Source organism: Canis lupus, chromosome 8 (assembly GCF_048164855.1).
Source record: "Canis lupus baileyi chromosome 8, mCanLup2.hap1, whole genome shotgun sequence".
Classification (NCBI taxonomy): Eukaryota; Metazoa; Chordata; class Mammalia; order Carnivora; family Canidae; genus Canis; species Canis lupus.
The window spans coordinates 66,880,486-66,897,160 of NC_132845.1; the positions used below are offsets into that span (position 1 = coordinate 66,880,486).

General features: G+C 51.7%; 1 protein-coding gene and 1 long non-coding RNA gene across 6 annotated transcripts in view; one reads left to right on the forward strand and one right to left on the reverse strand.

Annotated features, from left to right (window-relative positions):
- LOC140638903 (uncharacterized) overlaps nt 1-5,109 on the reverse strand; it is a 37,148-nt gene extending 32,039 nt beyond the window's left edge. For 2 of the 5 annotated variants that reach the window (XR_012035856.1, XR_012035855.1), the window contains exon 1: nt 3,743-5,107. This is a non-coding gene — a long non-coding RNA (uncharacterized lncRNA). Of the gene's footprint in view, nt 1-3,742 lie in introns of all 5 variants that reach the window. The other 3 variants (XR_012035854.1, XR_012035853.1, XR_012035857.1) reach the window with 3 other exon arrangements.
- A 255-nt stretch (nt 5,110-5,364) lies between these two features.
- Nucleotides 5,365-16,380, forward strand: NPTX2 (neuronal pentraxin 2). The gene is made up of 5 exons (XM_072837002.1): nt 5,365-5,811; nt 7,400-7,616; nt 12,178-12,422; nt 13,842-14,021; nt 14,932-16,380. Exons 1-5 carry the CDS (start codon nt 5,380-5,382, stop codon nt 15,157-15,159), a joined length of 1,302 nt encoding a protein of 433 aa, XP_072693103.1. The 5' UTR covers nt 5,365-5,379; the 3' UTR covers nt 15,160-16,380.
- Nucleotides 16,381-16,675: the final 295 nt, after the last annotated feature.

The window sequence follows — 16,675 nt, forward strand, 5'->3', positions numbered from 1 at the left end:
ACCTTCAGCTCCGGGCATGATTCTGGAGACTTAGAATCGAGTCCCGCATTGGGTTCCCTGCATGGAGCCTGCTTCTCCCTCTGCCTGTGTCTCTGCCTCTCTCTCTATGTGTGTCTCTCATGAATAAATAAATAAAATCTTAAAAAAAAAAAAAAAAGCTGTAGCCAACAATGTTGAAAGCTGTAATGAGTTCCAGGAGAATTATAGAAAAATGGATGTTGGATCTGGTGTGGTGTTGACTTTGAAGAAGTCAAGCATTTTAAAGGGTTAATGAGTAAAGTAGGGAGTGGTACAGAAGAAAGACCCCTTGATTAGGAACCCAAGAACCTGAGTTCCAGCTTGGTCCTGCTGTTAGGTAGCCATATGACCTTTTACCATCTCATAAGCTGTTTCCTAGTCTTCAAAATTCTATAAAATCTCTTCTGACTCTCACTGTCAAAGATTTAAGCAAGCTAACCGTGTGCCTAAACTATACGGAAGAGTGAGCTACAAATCTTTTTTTTTTTTTTTTTAAGATTTTATTTATCTATTCATGAGAGACACACAGAGAGAGAAAGAGGCAGAGACACAGGCAGAGGGAGAAGCAGGCTCCATGCAGGAAGCCTGATGTGGGACTCGATCCCAGGTCTCCAGGATCAGGCCCTGGGCTGAAGGCGGCGCTAAACCGCTGAGCCACTCGGGCTGCCCTGAGCTACAAATCTTAATCAGATATAGATCAATTTCACTACTTGTGAAACTTGTGTAAAAGTGAGGCACTTTCTAAGTATTTCCTAATACAGAATAATTCAAACTATATTCTTCAAGTATTTTCTTCAAGTAAACCTTCCTCTACCCTCCTTCCATCACTAGTCTACTATCCTTTACTTTTAAAAACTGAGCTAAGATAATATCCCTAGTTTATCCAGCAACTTGTTCTATCACTTGAAATCAGAGGGTACCACCAAAAGCCTTTTCTGTTTGTTGAAATCTGTTGGGTAGTATTCACAATCATCTCCAAATCATGGCTTTCCAGCCATGTGATCATATACTTGTACAAGAACACTGCTGGAAACTCAATGTCTCATATCACACACTCCCCAAATTAAACCAGAAATATGTTATTCAAGAAGAACCCAGATGCACTGAAGAAAGAACATTTGCTGTATTTGGGGACCTCAACTCTATTGAGATCCCATAACAATACAAACTCAGAGTCACTGAAATGTTGACCACAAATCTTTCAGTTGGGTTCAGGCACATGGTCTAGTGATATAAATTATCACTATAATATTGACTGAATCTTATGATTAAAGTTTAAAAATACAAAGCTTTATTTTAATACACACACAGGCACACACACATACACACACAGTAGGATAGGTTAACTTTCTCTGAGACACCAGCAAATTTTCCTAGAGTTCTCATCCCTTGCCTTTCCTCCAAACAGGTATTCCATTCTTTCTCAAGAATTCTTGCTTTATTTAATTCCAAATGAATATTGTAGAAAATAAAGGAAAAATTTAAACTTTGTTTCCAAAAGAACTTACACAATTCAGCTCTGAATACAGTGGGGAAAAGGAGAAGAAAAGGACAATTAGCATCTCTTGTGCACCTGCTATATGCCAAACATGTTCACATACATTATCTCACTAAGCTTGACAATAATACTTTGTAGTAATCTTAGCTTTGGTGTTAGAGATAAGAAAAATGAGGCTCAGAGAGGTTAAGCTATCCTCTCAAGGTCAAATGGCAAGTTATAAAACTAGGATTGAAACAAGAGCTGAAACAAGCCTCCCAAGCTCAAGCATTTTCTACTCTACCACGCAGTGAGTTCAGTTTAGTGAAAAATTCACTCTTGAAAAGGTCTTAGCATTTTAGGCATTAAAGAGTATTTGTTACAATTCACTGGAGCCTCCAAATTCTGTTGTATCTGCACTGAATCCTACAAAAAAAGAAAAAGAAAAGAAAAAAACAAACAAAAACACCCCCAAAACATCACATTCTTAGCTCTCCTCCCAATTGAAATTCAGCAGTGAGGCCAGTTCCTGAGTCATGTTCGCAAAAAGCTGTCCTTGGATTCTGTTATTGAGCTCACACCCCCATTCTTGACTTCCCAAGTGGCACTGAGAAAGAGGAGGAAGAAATGTAAGAAAGTATAAGATGGGATCCTCTGACACCATGGTGGAAATTAGCACATTTCCCAGAAGACCAAGATAAAAATGCATGTGAGAAGAACAAGGGAACCAAACAGATGGGGCAATAAAATGGAGGCGGAATGAGCTCATCAGGATTTCCAGCACACGGCTGAAGTCCATACTGGGCTCGCAGCTGACCTGGGAGCCAGGAGACATAGTGAATGAGTGGGTGGTTACTATGCTGCAGCATCAGTTACACTAAAGAGATTAGGTGGAGCTGATTCACTGCTGCAGATCTGCACGACTTTTCAAGTGGAGGAAAATCTGTGGGCCCTGGTCTCTGCCACTCATAGAACAGTCCTTATGGATAGTGTGAGTCAGATATATAGGATCCTTCAGGTAGGCAATCTTGTGCTGTGAGTAAACCGAGGGCAAGCTTTCCTGTCTCAGTAGCAGGTCTCAACCACAGCTACCGGGCATATTTGTGTGAAGGTTTACCTTCACAAACACCCTACCTTCCCTAACTCATCCTTGGCTACAGGTGGTTCATTAACACAAAGGACAAGGCTCCAGAATATTCGTCACATGGAACAGTGATTTTTTTTTTTCAAGCTATCAGCTCTTGAGCATAGCCAGAAGGGGTCTTTGGAGAGTCTAGTCTATGCTCCTTATGTCATACACAGAAAACTGAGGTCCAAGGAAGAGAAATGACTTGCCCCAAATCACCCAGCTAGTGACAGAGTTGGCATTAAGACTCAGTCCCTCTGTTTCTAAGCCAACAGACTTTTCCCCTGTGCTAGGAAAACAAAATCAAACCCTAAATAGCATATAATACCCTTGTGAACTAAGCCCTCTAATTATACTGCCTCCAAAGGAAATAACATCTTTTAAAATGCCTCGGTCTCTCCATCTTAGGCAATTTCACTGATCATTTCTCATATCAGAATCTCTTTTGAGCAATTTAAGAGTAATTATTTTGGGATATCTGCTTTGTTATTTTTATATCTTCTTATATGCTGCTTTCTTTGTTCAGGAGAAAATTAGAATTCTGGAAATACACTTGACTATTTATTAAAGGAAGGAGCATCTATTTCAAGTGGTTGCAAGTATCAATGTATCAGTCTGCGTCAAGAATGGATATTTGGAAGAACGTAGGCTATGCTACTCTGTTTCCAGTTAAGAGCCACGTAGGTCAAAAAAAAAAAAAAAAAAAAAAGATCCACCTAGGTCTCAGTTAAAAAATAAAAAACAAAAAACAAACAAACAAAAACAACCTACATCAACCTACGTGTGAAAACTGAAAAGTCAAATCTTCATCTGGGTAAATCTGAACATGTCTGGATTTAGTGCCTTACGGAATCATCAAAAATGCAATATTTTATAACATGCTCTGCAACCTTACTGCCTTCATTATTTTGCAATCTGTGGATATATGGGCTCACGGGAACTTTTGGAGTTTTCAGGGAGCTGAAATGAGGTAGGAGGAATGAGCCTGTTCAAGGTCATACATACTACGCAAAGCTGATATATTTCCTGGTGATAGGGACCAACGGTGGCCTTAGCCCATTACCCACTCCCCCTCATCCCCACCTCATACCTTTCCTGAAAGAATATTCGAATATTCTTACCTGAACCACCATCACTTCCATTGTCCTCTGCCTTGGGTGTTGTGTAGACCGGATTTTCTATCTCTAATGTTTATCCACGGGGAGATTTTTCACGAAAAGAACTTTTCTTGTAATTTAGTAAATGTTGTCCTTGAAAACCCCACAAGTATTTACATAACAGAAGCTATTGTTTTGAAGTGCAAAACAGGTCAAAATTTGGTTTCTGGAGATTAATCACTGTGGTCTATTTTATATTATCATAATAATTTCATTTATTTTGATACAATTTGTTTTCAGAATCAACCTCGGCTTCTGAGCTCAAGCGACAAATCCATTTGTTCCTGGGATAATGGATAAGGTGATTAATGACCTTGCAAACAGGATTTCTGAAAAACACAGAGGGAAAAAAAAAATAAAGTTTCCACTTAGAATGTGCAAGTCAACCAGCTCAGTCTGTAGCTGTGCACCAAAATCTCTCCGAACTTGTTGGCAAGCCACCGCCAAGATTTTTCAAACAAATCTGCCCCTGCCTTTCGGGGTTTCTGTCCATATCTGGGCTCTCCAAGAACGTGGGGACAGGGGCCTCGCCTTGGGAAACCGGAGCTTCGAGCGGCGAGCTCTCGAGGGTGGGGCCCTGCTTCACAGCGCGGGAGCACAGCGAGGGCCGGGCTCAAGGAGCCCCCGGGGCACAGGGCTCGCAGGGTAAGGTCAGCACCTGCCGGGCTGCCGGCCGCCCAGCCCCGGACAGCTCCGCGGGCGGCCGCGCGACTTGGGCCGCCCCGCCCCGCCCCGCCCGCCCAGTCTCCCCAGGTGGGGGCGGCGTGCGCGCCAGGCAGTGCGGGCGCCCCCTCCGCGCGTTTCCGGTCCCCGCCGCCCTGAGAAGTCCTCCCCGGCGGCCGGGGGCGGCGGGAGACCGGGAGGCGGACGTGCACGCGGGGGGGCGGGGGGAGGGCGGCCGTCGCGCGTCTCCTTCCCGCCTTCACGGCGAGGCGGCGGGCGCGGTCCTGCCAAGGAGGCCCGCGCGGCCCGCGGGGGGCTCTCGACGGCAGCCGCGAGTTGGAGGTCCTCTGGGGCTGCCCCCCACTCCTCTCACTCGGGAGTGACTGAAGCGAGGCCTGGCGCCGCTCCAGAAGCCGCTCCGGGAAAGCCGCCGGCTTCTCTTCAGACCGCGACGCTCGCGTCCTCGGGCGGGTCCGAGGGACACCTGGACTCGCCGGCCGGGGCTCGAGAAGGCACCTGGGGCGGCTTTGCTGGCATTATTTTTTTTTTTTCTCGTTTTACCTCCGTGCTCTCTTCCTGGGGAGCGCGGGGAGCCGGGACCCCGCGCTCGCGCCCCCGGCTCGGGCCCACACACGCGCCCGCCCGCCCGCCAGCCGAGAGAGGGCGCCCCCGCCCCGCCCCCTCGCTGACGCGCGCCCAGCCGGGCCAATCAGAGCTCGCGGCGCTGCGCCCCACGCGCCGGCCCCCCCCACCCCCAGCTTAAGAAAGGGCGCGCGGGCCCGTTCGGACCAGAGCGCTGCGCCGGGCGGGCTGCGTGAGGGCCGCGGCTCCCGCGCTAGGGCTGCCCTCGAGCTGCGCGCCCCGCCGCAGGCCGCGGAGGAGCCGCCTACGCCGCGCGCCCCGACGGCCGATGCTGGAGTGAGCGCTGCGGCGGGGGGATGCTGGTGCTGCTGGCCGCCGGCGTGGCGCTCGCCGTGGCCGCCGCCGCCGCCGCCCAGGACGGCCCGGCGCCCGGCAGCCGCTTCGTGTGCACCGCGCTGCCCCCGGAGGCGGCGCGCGCCGGTTGCCCGTTGCCCGCGATGCCCATGCAGGGCGGCGCGCTGAGCCCCGAGGAGGAGCTGCGGGCCGCGGTGTTGCAGCTGCGCGAAACCGTCGTGCAGCAGAAGGAGACGCTGGGCGCGCAGCGCGAGGCCATCCGCGAGCTCACGGGCAAGCTGGCGCGCTGCGAGGGGCTGGCGGGCGGCAAGGCGCCGGGGCGGGCGGCCACGGGCAAGGACACCATGGGCGATCTGCCGCGGGACCCGGGCCACGTCGTGGAGCAGCTCAGCCGCTCGCTGCAGACCCTCAAGGACCGCCTGGAGAGCCTCGAGGTAGCCGGGTGCGGGGATGCGAGGTGGGGAGGGTCCGAGGCGCGGGGCGGAGATGGGGCGCGTGGTCCTGCCCGCCAGGCGGTGCCGGCCACTAGCGAGCTGGTCTTGGGCTCAGGCGGTTTCTCGGTCGGGCTCCAGAACTCACTGGCGGGGCTCACATCCCGCCCCCACCGCGCCTCTAGCTGGACGGAAAGGGTTAAACGTGCCCCCACCCCCGGACTGTCCGCCGAGTGGCCGGTCACCTCCCGAGGTCCGGGTGAGCGGACCGGGACGGCCTCTTCTCCCTTCGGGGAAATCTCCCCGTCCCCCGGGGCCGGACGCGCTCCCGGAGGCTGTGCCGGGTGACCCGAGGCTGCCGCGTGCGGTCAGCTGCACCGGGCGTCCCGCGTTTCCTTTAATACATCAGGTCGGGCTGGACCCGAGCCGGCTGAGACCAGAGGGTGTCGGCGGGAAGGCGAGCGCGGGCGGGTCCCGGGCCACACACTGGTGGGCGCCTTGATGGAAAGCTGGTTTTAACTTCAAAGCCGCTCTGTCCGCCAATCGCGCGGTTCTAAGGTGCCCTTACTGGCTGCTTTGGGGGAAGGGACCTCATTCCGTTTCCCTCTTGGAAGGTGTCTGCAGTTTGGAACTTTGCAAGACAAATCCTCATTTAACTTCCATCTGTACTTTCGAACCCTTTTTAAGAAGCGGGGACGTTTCTATCAGAAACGTTTACCAAAATGCTTCATTAGCAAAACTAGGTTTCAATTACAGGTGGTGATTATTGCGAAATTATTTGAGGATTTCCTGTGGCATGAAGGCTAAATACAGTATTTCCAGCATCTGTATTATTGCTTGAATCCTCATGATTAATAGCAGCTAACATTTCTAGTTTACTAAATATACACCGGGCGTGTTATCTAATTTTAACCCTTGCGGCAGTCTTTTGAGGCAGATCCTCTTAACTGCATTTTACAATTTGGAATGCTTAGAAAGGGGGGTGAATAGCTTGCCAAGGATTCATGGCGAGGCAGTGGCAGACTGCCTCTAGAGCCAGCATGATGGTCGAGGAGTAAAAGACATAGGAAGTGAGGATTTAGAAACAGCATTCAAAGCAGAGATTCCTGGAATTCAGAACTGTCGTGTTTTAGGTCTCTCATTTCCCAGTAACATCTCTGCAAGCGTAGTTATTCACCTTTGTGCCATGTCAGGGCTTGGGGGCTGTTTTCACATCTAGATGGAAGCTTTGAGTACCATTTGGTTAACTGTTTTGTTGTTGTTGTTGTTTTTTAATCTCAACTGTGTTGTCTTTACCCGAGAATGATAGACAGTGCTTAAATTTTTTACTTTTTATCAAGGGAAGGAAAATGAAATTCATAAGTTTCAGATACTGCCACAAAGTAATTCTTGTTTGACTTTGAAATCCTTCCCGTACAAACAAGAAAAAAGCATCAATGTAGTGCTCCCCTTCGTGCCAACAGCACGATTTAGTACTCCCGTTCTGGAAGCTTCTCCCTGGTGTGGTTGAGCTTTCAGAGCTACATTTCACAATTTCTTTCTAAATGGCCTTAATACTTCTCCCTTATGTGTCCCTCTCCCCATGTAAAAGCACCAGCTCCGAGTGAATGTGTCCAGTGCAGTGCTGCCCAGCGACTTCCGAGAGGTGCTCCAGCAGCGGCTGGGGGAGCTGGAGAGGCAGCTGCTGCGCAAAGTGGCGGAGCTAGAGGATGAGAAGTCCCTGCTCCACAATGAGACCTCCGCTCACCGACAGAAAACCGAGAGCGCCCTGAACGCTCTGCTGCAGAGGGTGACGGAGCTGGAGCGGGGTGAGTTCTGGGTGAGCTCCTCTGTTGCCCTCTGGCTGGTGTCCCTCCCAGCCCCCCACCCCATTGTCTTGGTGTTGGGCTGCAGTGTGAGGGCCAAATAGGCAGCAGCAGAGAAGGGGGAATTGTGGGGGTGGCCTTACAGACTGGCCGCTAGGGCCTTTGGGAGTCATGACCCCTGCTTGCTGACTCTTGGCACTCAGCTCTGCTGCTGTTTGCTGGGACCAGCTCTGAGGCTGCTCTTGGGTCCGCTCTGAACCTCCCTGTCCTAGGTGCGGAAAACCACAGCGTTCCTTACCAGTCCGGCAGCTCTCCACTTTGCCTTCTCTGCTTCTCAAATTAAGTGTTGTTTTTTCAGCTTGAAGCATCTCCCGGACACAGAGGTTTAGGGTTTCTGCCTTACAGTTGCCCAGCTTAACGGCCATGTCGACACATCTTCCGATTTGGACACCCTAAGGGGCCTATTGTTGCTGGGAGTGGCCTGGCTTCCATCCCTTGCAGGCAGACCCAGGGGGTGTCTGCAGAGACATGGCACCTCGAGGAGGTGACTTGTGGCTGTTTGAACAAACAATAAGCGTGATTGAGGATGGTCCTCTCAGGAATGAGCCCCACCCCCAGCCCGCTGGTGTTATCCACGGGAAAGCCAGTGCCCTCAGGACCAGCTTGGACAAACAATCTAACCCTGTCCTCCTGCCATGTGGACCTTTCAGCCACTTTTTAGCTAGTCCTGGAAGTGGATTCTGAGTATCACACTATGGTGGGTAAATTCCTTCCACAGGGCACAGGAAAGGAGGGATCAAAGGGCCCTAAGTAATCCACACTGCATCGTCAACCCCCGAGACTGCCAGGTGGCCCAGGAGTGAAGTTTTAAGTTTGCTGGTAGTGGCTATGAGATTGTAATCTTTTCAGATTCACCAATGTGACAAAGACAGTTTCTCATTACTCCATTTTATGAACTGATAGGAGAACGTCCAGTTAGGCCTTTAGTGATGCCTGCAGAGGACAGCCAGATGATCAAGGGGAAGGTATTTCTGTTCCATTTTAGAGCAGCTCCCCAGAAGTCACAGGGTCTCCTTCATACTTTCCTGTTTTCTTCCTCCAGAAAAGTTTCTTCTTCCTTCCTTGTCCTTCTCAGAAAGGGGTGGGTGACTTAGCTGTTAGACTTGGATTCTTGAGTTTCTGAAAAAACGTCCTCTCTGCCTCACCTCCGTTGCTGGGTGACCTCAGGAAACTCATTAGGTCTCAAGAGCCTTCCCTGAAGGCAGAGCCTTGCAGACAGGAGAACAGAATGGCCGTATTGGGTCCAAGGTGAGGGTGGCACTTGCCTTGCCTTTCCCCTGCCTCCCCCACAGTGGAACCTGGGGACATGCAGGGGTCCCGAACAGGCACACTACAGTCCCTTAGTATCTTGCCTGGGATAGCTGTAGAATGAAAAGAGAGCTTCACCAGAGAACTTGGTGGCTGTGTACCTTGCTTGGCATGGTGGCTTAATTGCTACCAGGATGTAGGTTAATAACCTGCTGAGTTAGAGTGGAGTGGTGCCAGGCAGCGTGCCAAGCACATCACCCCTGTGAGATAGGGCTTCTCTTATATCTGTTACGCAGATGAGAAAAATGCTCCAAAGCTTTCAGCTGGAGGGTGTCCTCTGGGGAGGGGAACAGAGGTGGGGCCTGGGCCGGCAGCTAGTGAGCAGCCACATGGCTTTGACCACCCAGGAGCTGCCACCTTGTGACTGTCCCTCCCATGCCCAGACCGATTCCAGCACCCACACTCTGGATACCTAGGTTTTACAGGGAGCTCTCAGCTCATCTGGCACAGAGAGGTGGTCTATGGTCTCACTAGGGCCTGGCTCCATAGGCCAGGGCCTCTGACTGGCCTGCTTATGAGCCGCCAGGACCCGGTACTCACCCACCTTGAGAACTCTGGAATCCTTCAGCGTGCTCCATCCAGCCCTGGGATGAGCAAAGTGATCATTTGCCAACCAGTTTGTCTTCTGGGTCATTCTGAGTTTATTTGTGGAGAGAGTAAAGGGATATATAAACTCCCCGCCCCTAAATCTAGACCATGAGAGGAACATACACAGTTCCTCAAAGCATTCTGCGGAGCCCAGAGGAAATGGACCTCAGGCATATGCAAAGTAGGGGGCTTTGGGGACTCTGGCCTCTGTCCAGGATCTCCGGCCCGGGAAGCGCCTGTTCTGGGCCAGGCACCAGGCTGTGACTTCTGCACTCTGTATCTTCTTGTAACCCTTACAACAACCGTGTGAGGTCGGTATTAGCTATAGATGAAGGACTGAGAGAGCTAAGTGATACGTGTATTCACGTGTCCAACAGAGCTGGGGCTGAACTTGGTGGGGACCCCAGAGCATGAGAGGCCCGGGAGCTACAGCCTGGAGCGGCATGTTGGCTCCAGCCCTGCTGAGCAGGAGGCTCCCCAGAGCCCAGGGTGAGCAGCCAGCGCTACATGTGAATGCTTGTGCTGCCTGACCCCAGGGGTGCTTGTTTTCTTTGTCATAGGACCCTGCTCATATGCAGGGGTCTGTAGGTTCCGGGCCAGCTGGCCAGGCACAGCCCACCTTCAAGTTGACATAAACGTTGCCACTGAGAAGAGAAAACCCTTTTCTTTTTGGCCCCAGCTGCCCCCCGTTTTCACTTGTCTGCCACCTGCAGCCTCTGATTTATTGGTCAGGCTTTTTAATGCCTTAATTGGTTTTGACGAAGATTCCTCTGAACCTCCAAGCTGTTGGTATAAATAGAGGGCACCAGCTTTCGGGGTGTGGGCCCGTCCTCTGCCCCTTGGCTCTCCCAGGTCTAATTAAACCTATCTGTTGTCACCTAGCTAATGATATTACCGACACCGAGCCTTATTAAATCAGCAGGACTGCCCACCTGCAAGGATAGAAGCCATTTCTCTTTATTAGCTAATCATGCCTTCGTGAAGAACATGACCATTTGCAAATTAAATATTAGCAGCTACACGTGGTCGAAAGAGGGACTTCAGCTCCCTGCTCTGTCATTCATTAGATTTGTGGCCAGGGGTCAGTCACCCCACCTCTCTGAGCCTCGCTGCCTTGGCTATACTGTACAGCCTCCAGGATCAAGGGTGGGGCTTTCTAGTCTCCCTCAGCCTAACATGGGGTCAGTCCCAGCCTGTACCCTGCCAGGTCCCCTGTGGCTCCCCCAGGGTGACCAAGTCTTCCCAGCCTTTGCAAGGTACCTGGTGGCTCTGAAGACTGGGAGGTCAGGATGGGCCAGGCAAGACTGTGCACGCAGCAGATATGAGTGAACAGTACCCACGGAACCCAGATTCTAGTATTTCTCTACTGCCTATTTCAGAGAGGTTGAAGGGGTGATGCTGGGCCCTTGGCTTTTCTTTGCGGGTCTTCCTTGGATGGGTGTGAACCGTGGCACCCAAGAGCTTCTCATGTGTTTGTTACTATGAAAGCAAATGAGTTTCTCCACTGCAGTGGAGGAAGGCTCATCCATTCTGGCTTCCATTCTACAGAAGGGGCTGATTCATCCACTCAAGACACAGGCACTTTGGTTCCATCAGCTCTGGGTCCAGAGAGCTGCCTGTTTTTCACACTGAGTCCAGCCGGCCCCTCATGGATAGCTGATAAATACTTGTGAACAAGTGAAGGGTGTTTGGGCTCCTTCATCAGAAGCATCTCATTTGGTGTTTCTGCTATGACAGCTCACAGAATCAGGTGATACTCTGCACACTTCAGAATCTATGATAATTGGAGACAGGGAATCGGCTTCCATGTGTTTATTTTTGTCGTTAATTTTGAGCTTAAATCAAAACTACTAAAAATTAGACTTGTTTAAGAGTATCCGTCGCTTTCAAAGACCATGGAGGCACCATTTAATTGAGGACAGTTGGGGGTGGGAGGCTCATCTGTCCTAGGTGGGCCCCAAAGGCTCAAGACTCTGACCAGGGTCATTAACCTCCCCAGGAAGGTTACCTCTCTATTTCTCTGCCTCTAACTGGTTCCAAACTGTAGGAAATGCTCAACAGACACAATCTTCTCTTGAGGCAAGGGCAAATTATGTGCAGAGTGGTTCATGGGAGGGATTTAGTCCAAAAAGCCACTTCTGAGTTAGTTGTAGTGTGCAGACACCAATGTGGACTCTGCCTGGGTGGCAGTGGTTCTTTAGGGTGAGAAGTGACAGGGGTTTACAGGCTTGAGTGTGCATTGAGTCCCTGGGTCCCTGCTAAGACTTCCTGCCTCTAAGCTCAATCCAGCGGGACTGTGCCCCTGCCCTGGCTAAAGGAGCTGCAGGGACCAGGATTTCAAGAAAAGAGGTGAAGAAGGGTTTTCTGGCTTAATTTAACCAGAAAGTTAGATCTAGCTTGCCTTACCCCCTTCCTCAAGCTTTCCAGAGCAAGGATGCTCTTGTTAATTCCTAGACTTGTAGCACTTTCAACAGGGGCTTCCCAGTAGCTGATGCCCTATTGTTTGAAGGACCAGCGTGGGGGGAAGTTGGGGTCCAGCTGAACTGTCGCTGGGCTGCTCTGGCAGGGAGTAGACTAACCCCCTTGGCCTCTGTTCCCCACCCTCCAGGCAACAGTGCTTTCAAGTCTCCCGATGCATTCAAGGTCTCCCTCCCTCTCCGGACAAACTACCTGTATGGCAAGATCAAGAAAACACTGCCTGAACTGTATGCCTTCACCATTTGCCTGTGGCTGCGATCCAGCGCTTTGCCGGGCATTGGCACCCCGTTCTCTTATGCGGTACCCGGGCAGGCCAATGAGATTGTGCTGATAGAATGGGGTAACAACCCCATTGAGCTGCTCATCAATGACAAGGTGAGGCCTGCTTGGACTGCCACCACCCCCATTGCGGGATGTGATAGCATCTGACTGCCAGCTAGGGCTATCCTCCTTGGGGTGGGGACAGCTCTGCACTGACTCAGCCTCACCCTGGCCAGCTGACCAGGTAGGGGTGGGCATCTATAGCTTGTAGAGATCTAAGCTGTGAAGTCTGCCCTGGACCCCGTCTAGCTACCCCTAGTCTGGCCTAGAAGTGGCCATGGGGTCCAGGCCAGACATCACAGAAGGACTAGAACTCAGGTCCCTGTGGCTATTCCCAGGGCCATACAGATTAGAGGATCAGATATGTGTGTCTCCCTCTGTGGGATATTTATCAGTGTATCTTTTTGGGTGGTCTATTGAGATAAAATATATATACAGTAAAACTTAAGAGTTTTTGGTGAACAGTCTGACCAGTTTTTATAGCTGCATGTGGTTGTGTGACCACCACAATTAAAATCTGTAAGTGTTTCATTCCTCTCCCTCCCCCCACCAAATCTCCTTGTTCCCCTTTGTAGTCCACTCCTGCCCCTCCTCCACCCATGACAGCCACTCATCTCTTCTGTCCCTGTAGTCTGGCTTTGACCAGAGTAAATGTCCCTTTCTAACAGACTGGCTGGTTTTGACATTCAAGAGTGTGATCTTCTCAAGGACTCCACCCTGGGCACCTGCAAGACCTCCAGGAGTCCCACTTAAACTTCATTCTGAAGTCAGATTCAGTGTCACCAAACAAATGTATCCTCACTAGAACCAAGCATCTGCATGGATGCTCCAGTTCCCTGCTGCCTCTACCCTGGCTCCTCACTCTGCTATTTTCCAACCGGCCTGGGTGTAGTTTAAGTGGGAAGTGCTGTGGAATCTCCCTGCTGGGCCCCTTCTAGTGGTGACCATGTCCCAGGGATTGACAATTAACCAGGGATTAATTGTTCTAAATAATGCCCTTGAACACAACATGGCCCAGAACCTTGTTTTCCTCTTGGGTTAGGTGGCACGTAAACAGCCAGTTCCCTGTGTTGCTAGGACACCAGCAGTAACAACAGGATGGCACCCAGCTGGGCGGGTCTGTAGTACTACCGGGACATGACGTCGGTCAGAGATGCCCTCCCTCTGGTTCTCAATGAGGGTCCCTGTGTGTACCCTCCAGCACACACTCCCACATAATTGCAGGGTTTTGGTCTCCTGCACAGGAGTACATAAACACACAGTCCCCAAGCGCCGTAATAGAATTTTAGCCCCTGCCTAGAGTGTAGATGCCTAGTCTGTTTCCCAAGGGACAGATTTGCCCATGTTGTCCACATAGAGAAGGGGAGACCAGCAGGGGCCCTGCCTGATGGGAGCAGCAGACCTCTGGGACCTCTGCAGGTCAGACTTCTGGAGACCCTATGGGGGCCCTCACCTGCGTGTTGGTATCCACAGGTTGCACAGCTGCCCCTGTTTGTCAGTGATGGCAAGTGGCACCATATCTGTATCACCTGGACGACACGGGACGGCATGTGGGAAGCTTTCCAGGATGGGGAGAAACTCGGCACTGGGGAGAACCTGGCTCCCTGGCACCCCATCAAGCCAGGGGGTGTACTGATCCTTGGGCAGGAACAGGTGAGTGCAGGGGGTGTGAGATGGGCATGCACTAGCCAGCCAAGCCCACAGGGCTGTGCTTGCAGGCTGCCCCTCTTCCCTTCGCCCACCCCACACCCATCTCCTTGTCACCCCCACCCCCCCCACCCCCATTCCCCATCCTGCTGTCTGCCTGGCAGATGTGGCTAGTGTGGCTTGAGAGCCCCATATGCTGTCTGTCTTGTGGCCTGAGGGGCAGAGGGTGGGGGACCAGGTTGGTGTGGTGGGTTCAGAGAGATTCCAGAATGGAGTCCAACACAGGTGATCAGGAGTGTCTCTGGGGTCATGCTGTCATGGAGTGACTGGGTTCTCTTCAGGCATTTGCCCTCTACCAGGCACAGCATTGATTCAGGGTGCCAGGGGCTGATCTGGCATCTTCCAGGAACTGCTGGCTCTGTGTTTTGGGGCACTTAGGGCATACTGTGGGGTGCTCAGCCCTTTGGGCGAGATGGTGGGAAAGTGACTTCAGAAGCTGCCCTCAAGAAACCCCCCTGGGAGACAAAACCGTAAGGAGTTTGTTTGCTCCTGGGCAGGTAAGAGTTGATGTTTCAGCCTGTGTTTGAGATTTGCTGACAGCTGGCTCCTTGCCTCACTTCCTCCCTGGGAGAGGCTGGGAGTCCGGACACCTGAATTTCATGCTAGCTTTGGGACCTTGGGCACATGTCTTTCTACTCTAGCTTTGAGGTGTCCAGAGCTCCGGAATGTGCAGGAAGGGGGTGGGGGGTGGGTGGGGGAGTGGCCAGCATTGGAGGGAGTTGGGAAACCGCCTCAGGCTCCACCTCTCCCTCTATAGTTGGCATCCCTTCCCAGTGGCTGGCCGTTCACAGTCCAGAATTAGTGGATGTCTGCTTTTTGACCTACGCCAATGAGGTTCTGTTTCACCTCCTTCCAGGACACTGTTGGGGGCAGGTTCGATGCCACGCAGGCGTTCGTGGGGGAGCTCAGCCAGTTCAACATCTGGGACCGCGTCCTTCGTGCACAGGAAATTATCAACATTGCCAACTGCTCCACGAACATGCCCGGCAACATCATACCCTGGGTGGACAACAATGTTGATGTGTTTGGAGGGGCTTCGAAGTGGCCTGTGGAGACCTGCGAGGAGCGTCTCCTTGACTTGTAGCTACTTTCTGCTCTGTCTAGGAGGCCAGGGCTGGGCTATTGCCATCGGAAGTGCAAGGCCACCTCCTCCCCCAGTTAAACTGTGTACAAAGCCCCTGCCAGAATGGGCTGGGGCCCCCAAAGCTCATTCCCAGGGAATCTCAAAGGCCGAGGCTCTGTGGCAGCGCTTGTCACTGGATTCTTTGTTCTTTCCTGAGATTGTGTTGTGGTCAGGGGGGAGGGGGAAGAAGCCCTGAGCTGCAGGTGGGCAAATCTGACTGCCTACTGGGGGAGGGACGGGGGCGCAGGGGGATCGAGGCCCCTGAGGCTCCATGCAGAGCCCCTGAAATTGCTAGTGCACTGTAGCTTTGCCCGCCCTCCTGGATCCCCGATGTCTCGTGTGCACCTTCCATCTGTCCCTTTTAAAGGCTGTGCGGCCATCCTGCTGGAGTATCTGTGTCCCTTGTGTGATAAGTGTACCCTGCTGTCCCTTGAGCACGCAGCAAAGCAGCCCCCGCCGCCCACAGAAGGACTTTTCTCTTGGTGTTCTTTACGCCGTGAGGAACTCTTCCGCTGGAGGATGGAGGAGGGCAGGGTGCCCAGACATGGCCCTGCCTTTGCCAAGGTGGAGGGGGCTGGGAGCAGAACCCATAAGGAGTTCTGGAGGAGGGCCGAGGCAGCTGTCCCTCCCAGTCCGTCACCTCTCCCTCAGACTGATGCTTTGATGGAATCAGCGCTGGGAATGGCTTCTTTGAAAAGCCTCTTTTCTCCACGGTGCCAAAAGTTCAGTTGCAGCTTCTATAACCATTCGATATGGCCAGGGGGGATTTATTTTTTCCCAACAGAGAAGAACAGCCATTAGCAGCCTTCCATTTTTGATGTCTCGCCCCACTGTGAGGAATGTGCTAGTTTTAATTCACGTTGATTCCTGTAAGCATTTGACTGTCTCAAGTATTTCCCCCAGAACTTTTTCAGGAAATGGAAGTCATTTGGCTGATATTTGCTTAATGACTCCAGACTGCTTAAATTATTGGATAGAGATAGTAATTTATTTTAAGGACAAAGTGACAAAGTGGGGAAATTTATAAAGCTAAATATTATATATTTTATTTTTCATACATGTTTGAAGTGCAAATCTGTGGAAATTCCATGTGTAGGACCAAGTTGACATGCCCATCCTAACGTTGTATGCTACAAGAACTCTTCTGATGGTGGAATTTTGATTAAAGTGCAATGGAAGATGCCTCAGTTTCTGTTTGCTCTGTGTCTGGGGCTGAGGGTACGGGGGTGGGGCACTGCCACAGTTGGCAGGTCTGGCGCCTGTGCCTGGTGGACCCAGGACCACTAGCGGGCTTGGAGGGAGTCATGCCCTTCCCTCCTCAATGCCAGGCCCGGATCAATGCCAGGCCCAGACTGCAGATGTCCCCCAGGTTTTGCCTAGCCCCCCAGTCTCCAGCCGGCCACTGTCTTCTCAACCAGGAATCACACTTACCTAGATGACACCTCCCTGCCCCAGGCCTGACATCTGTTTGCCACCT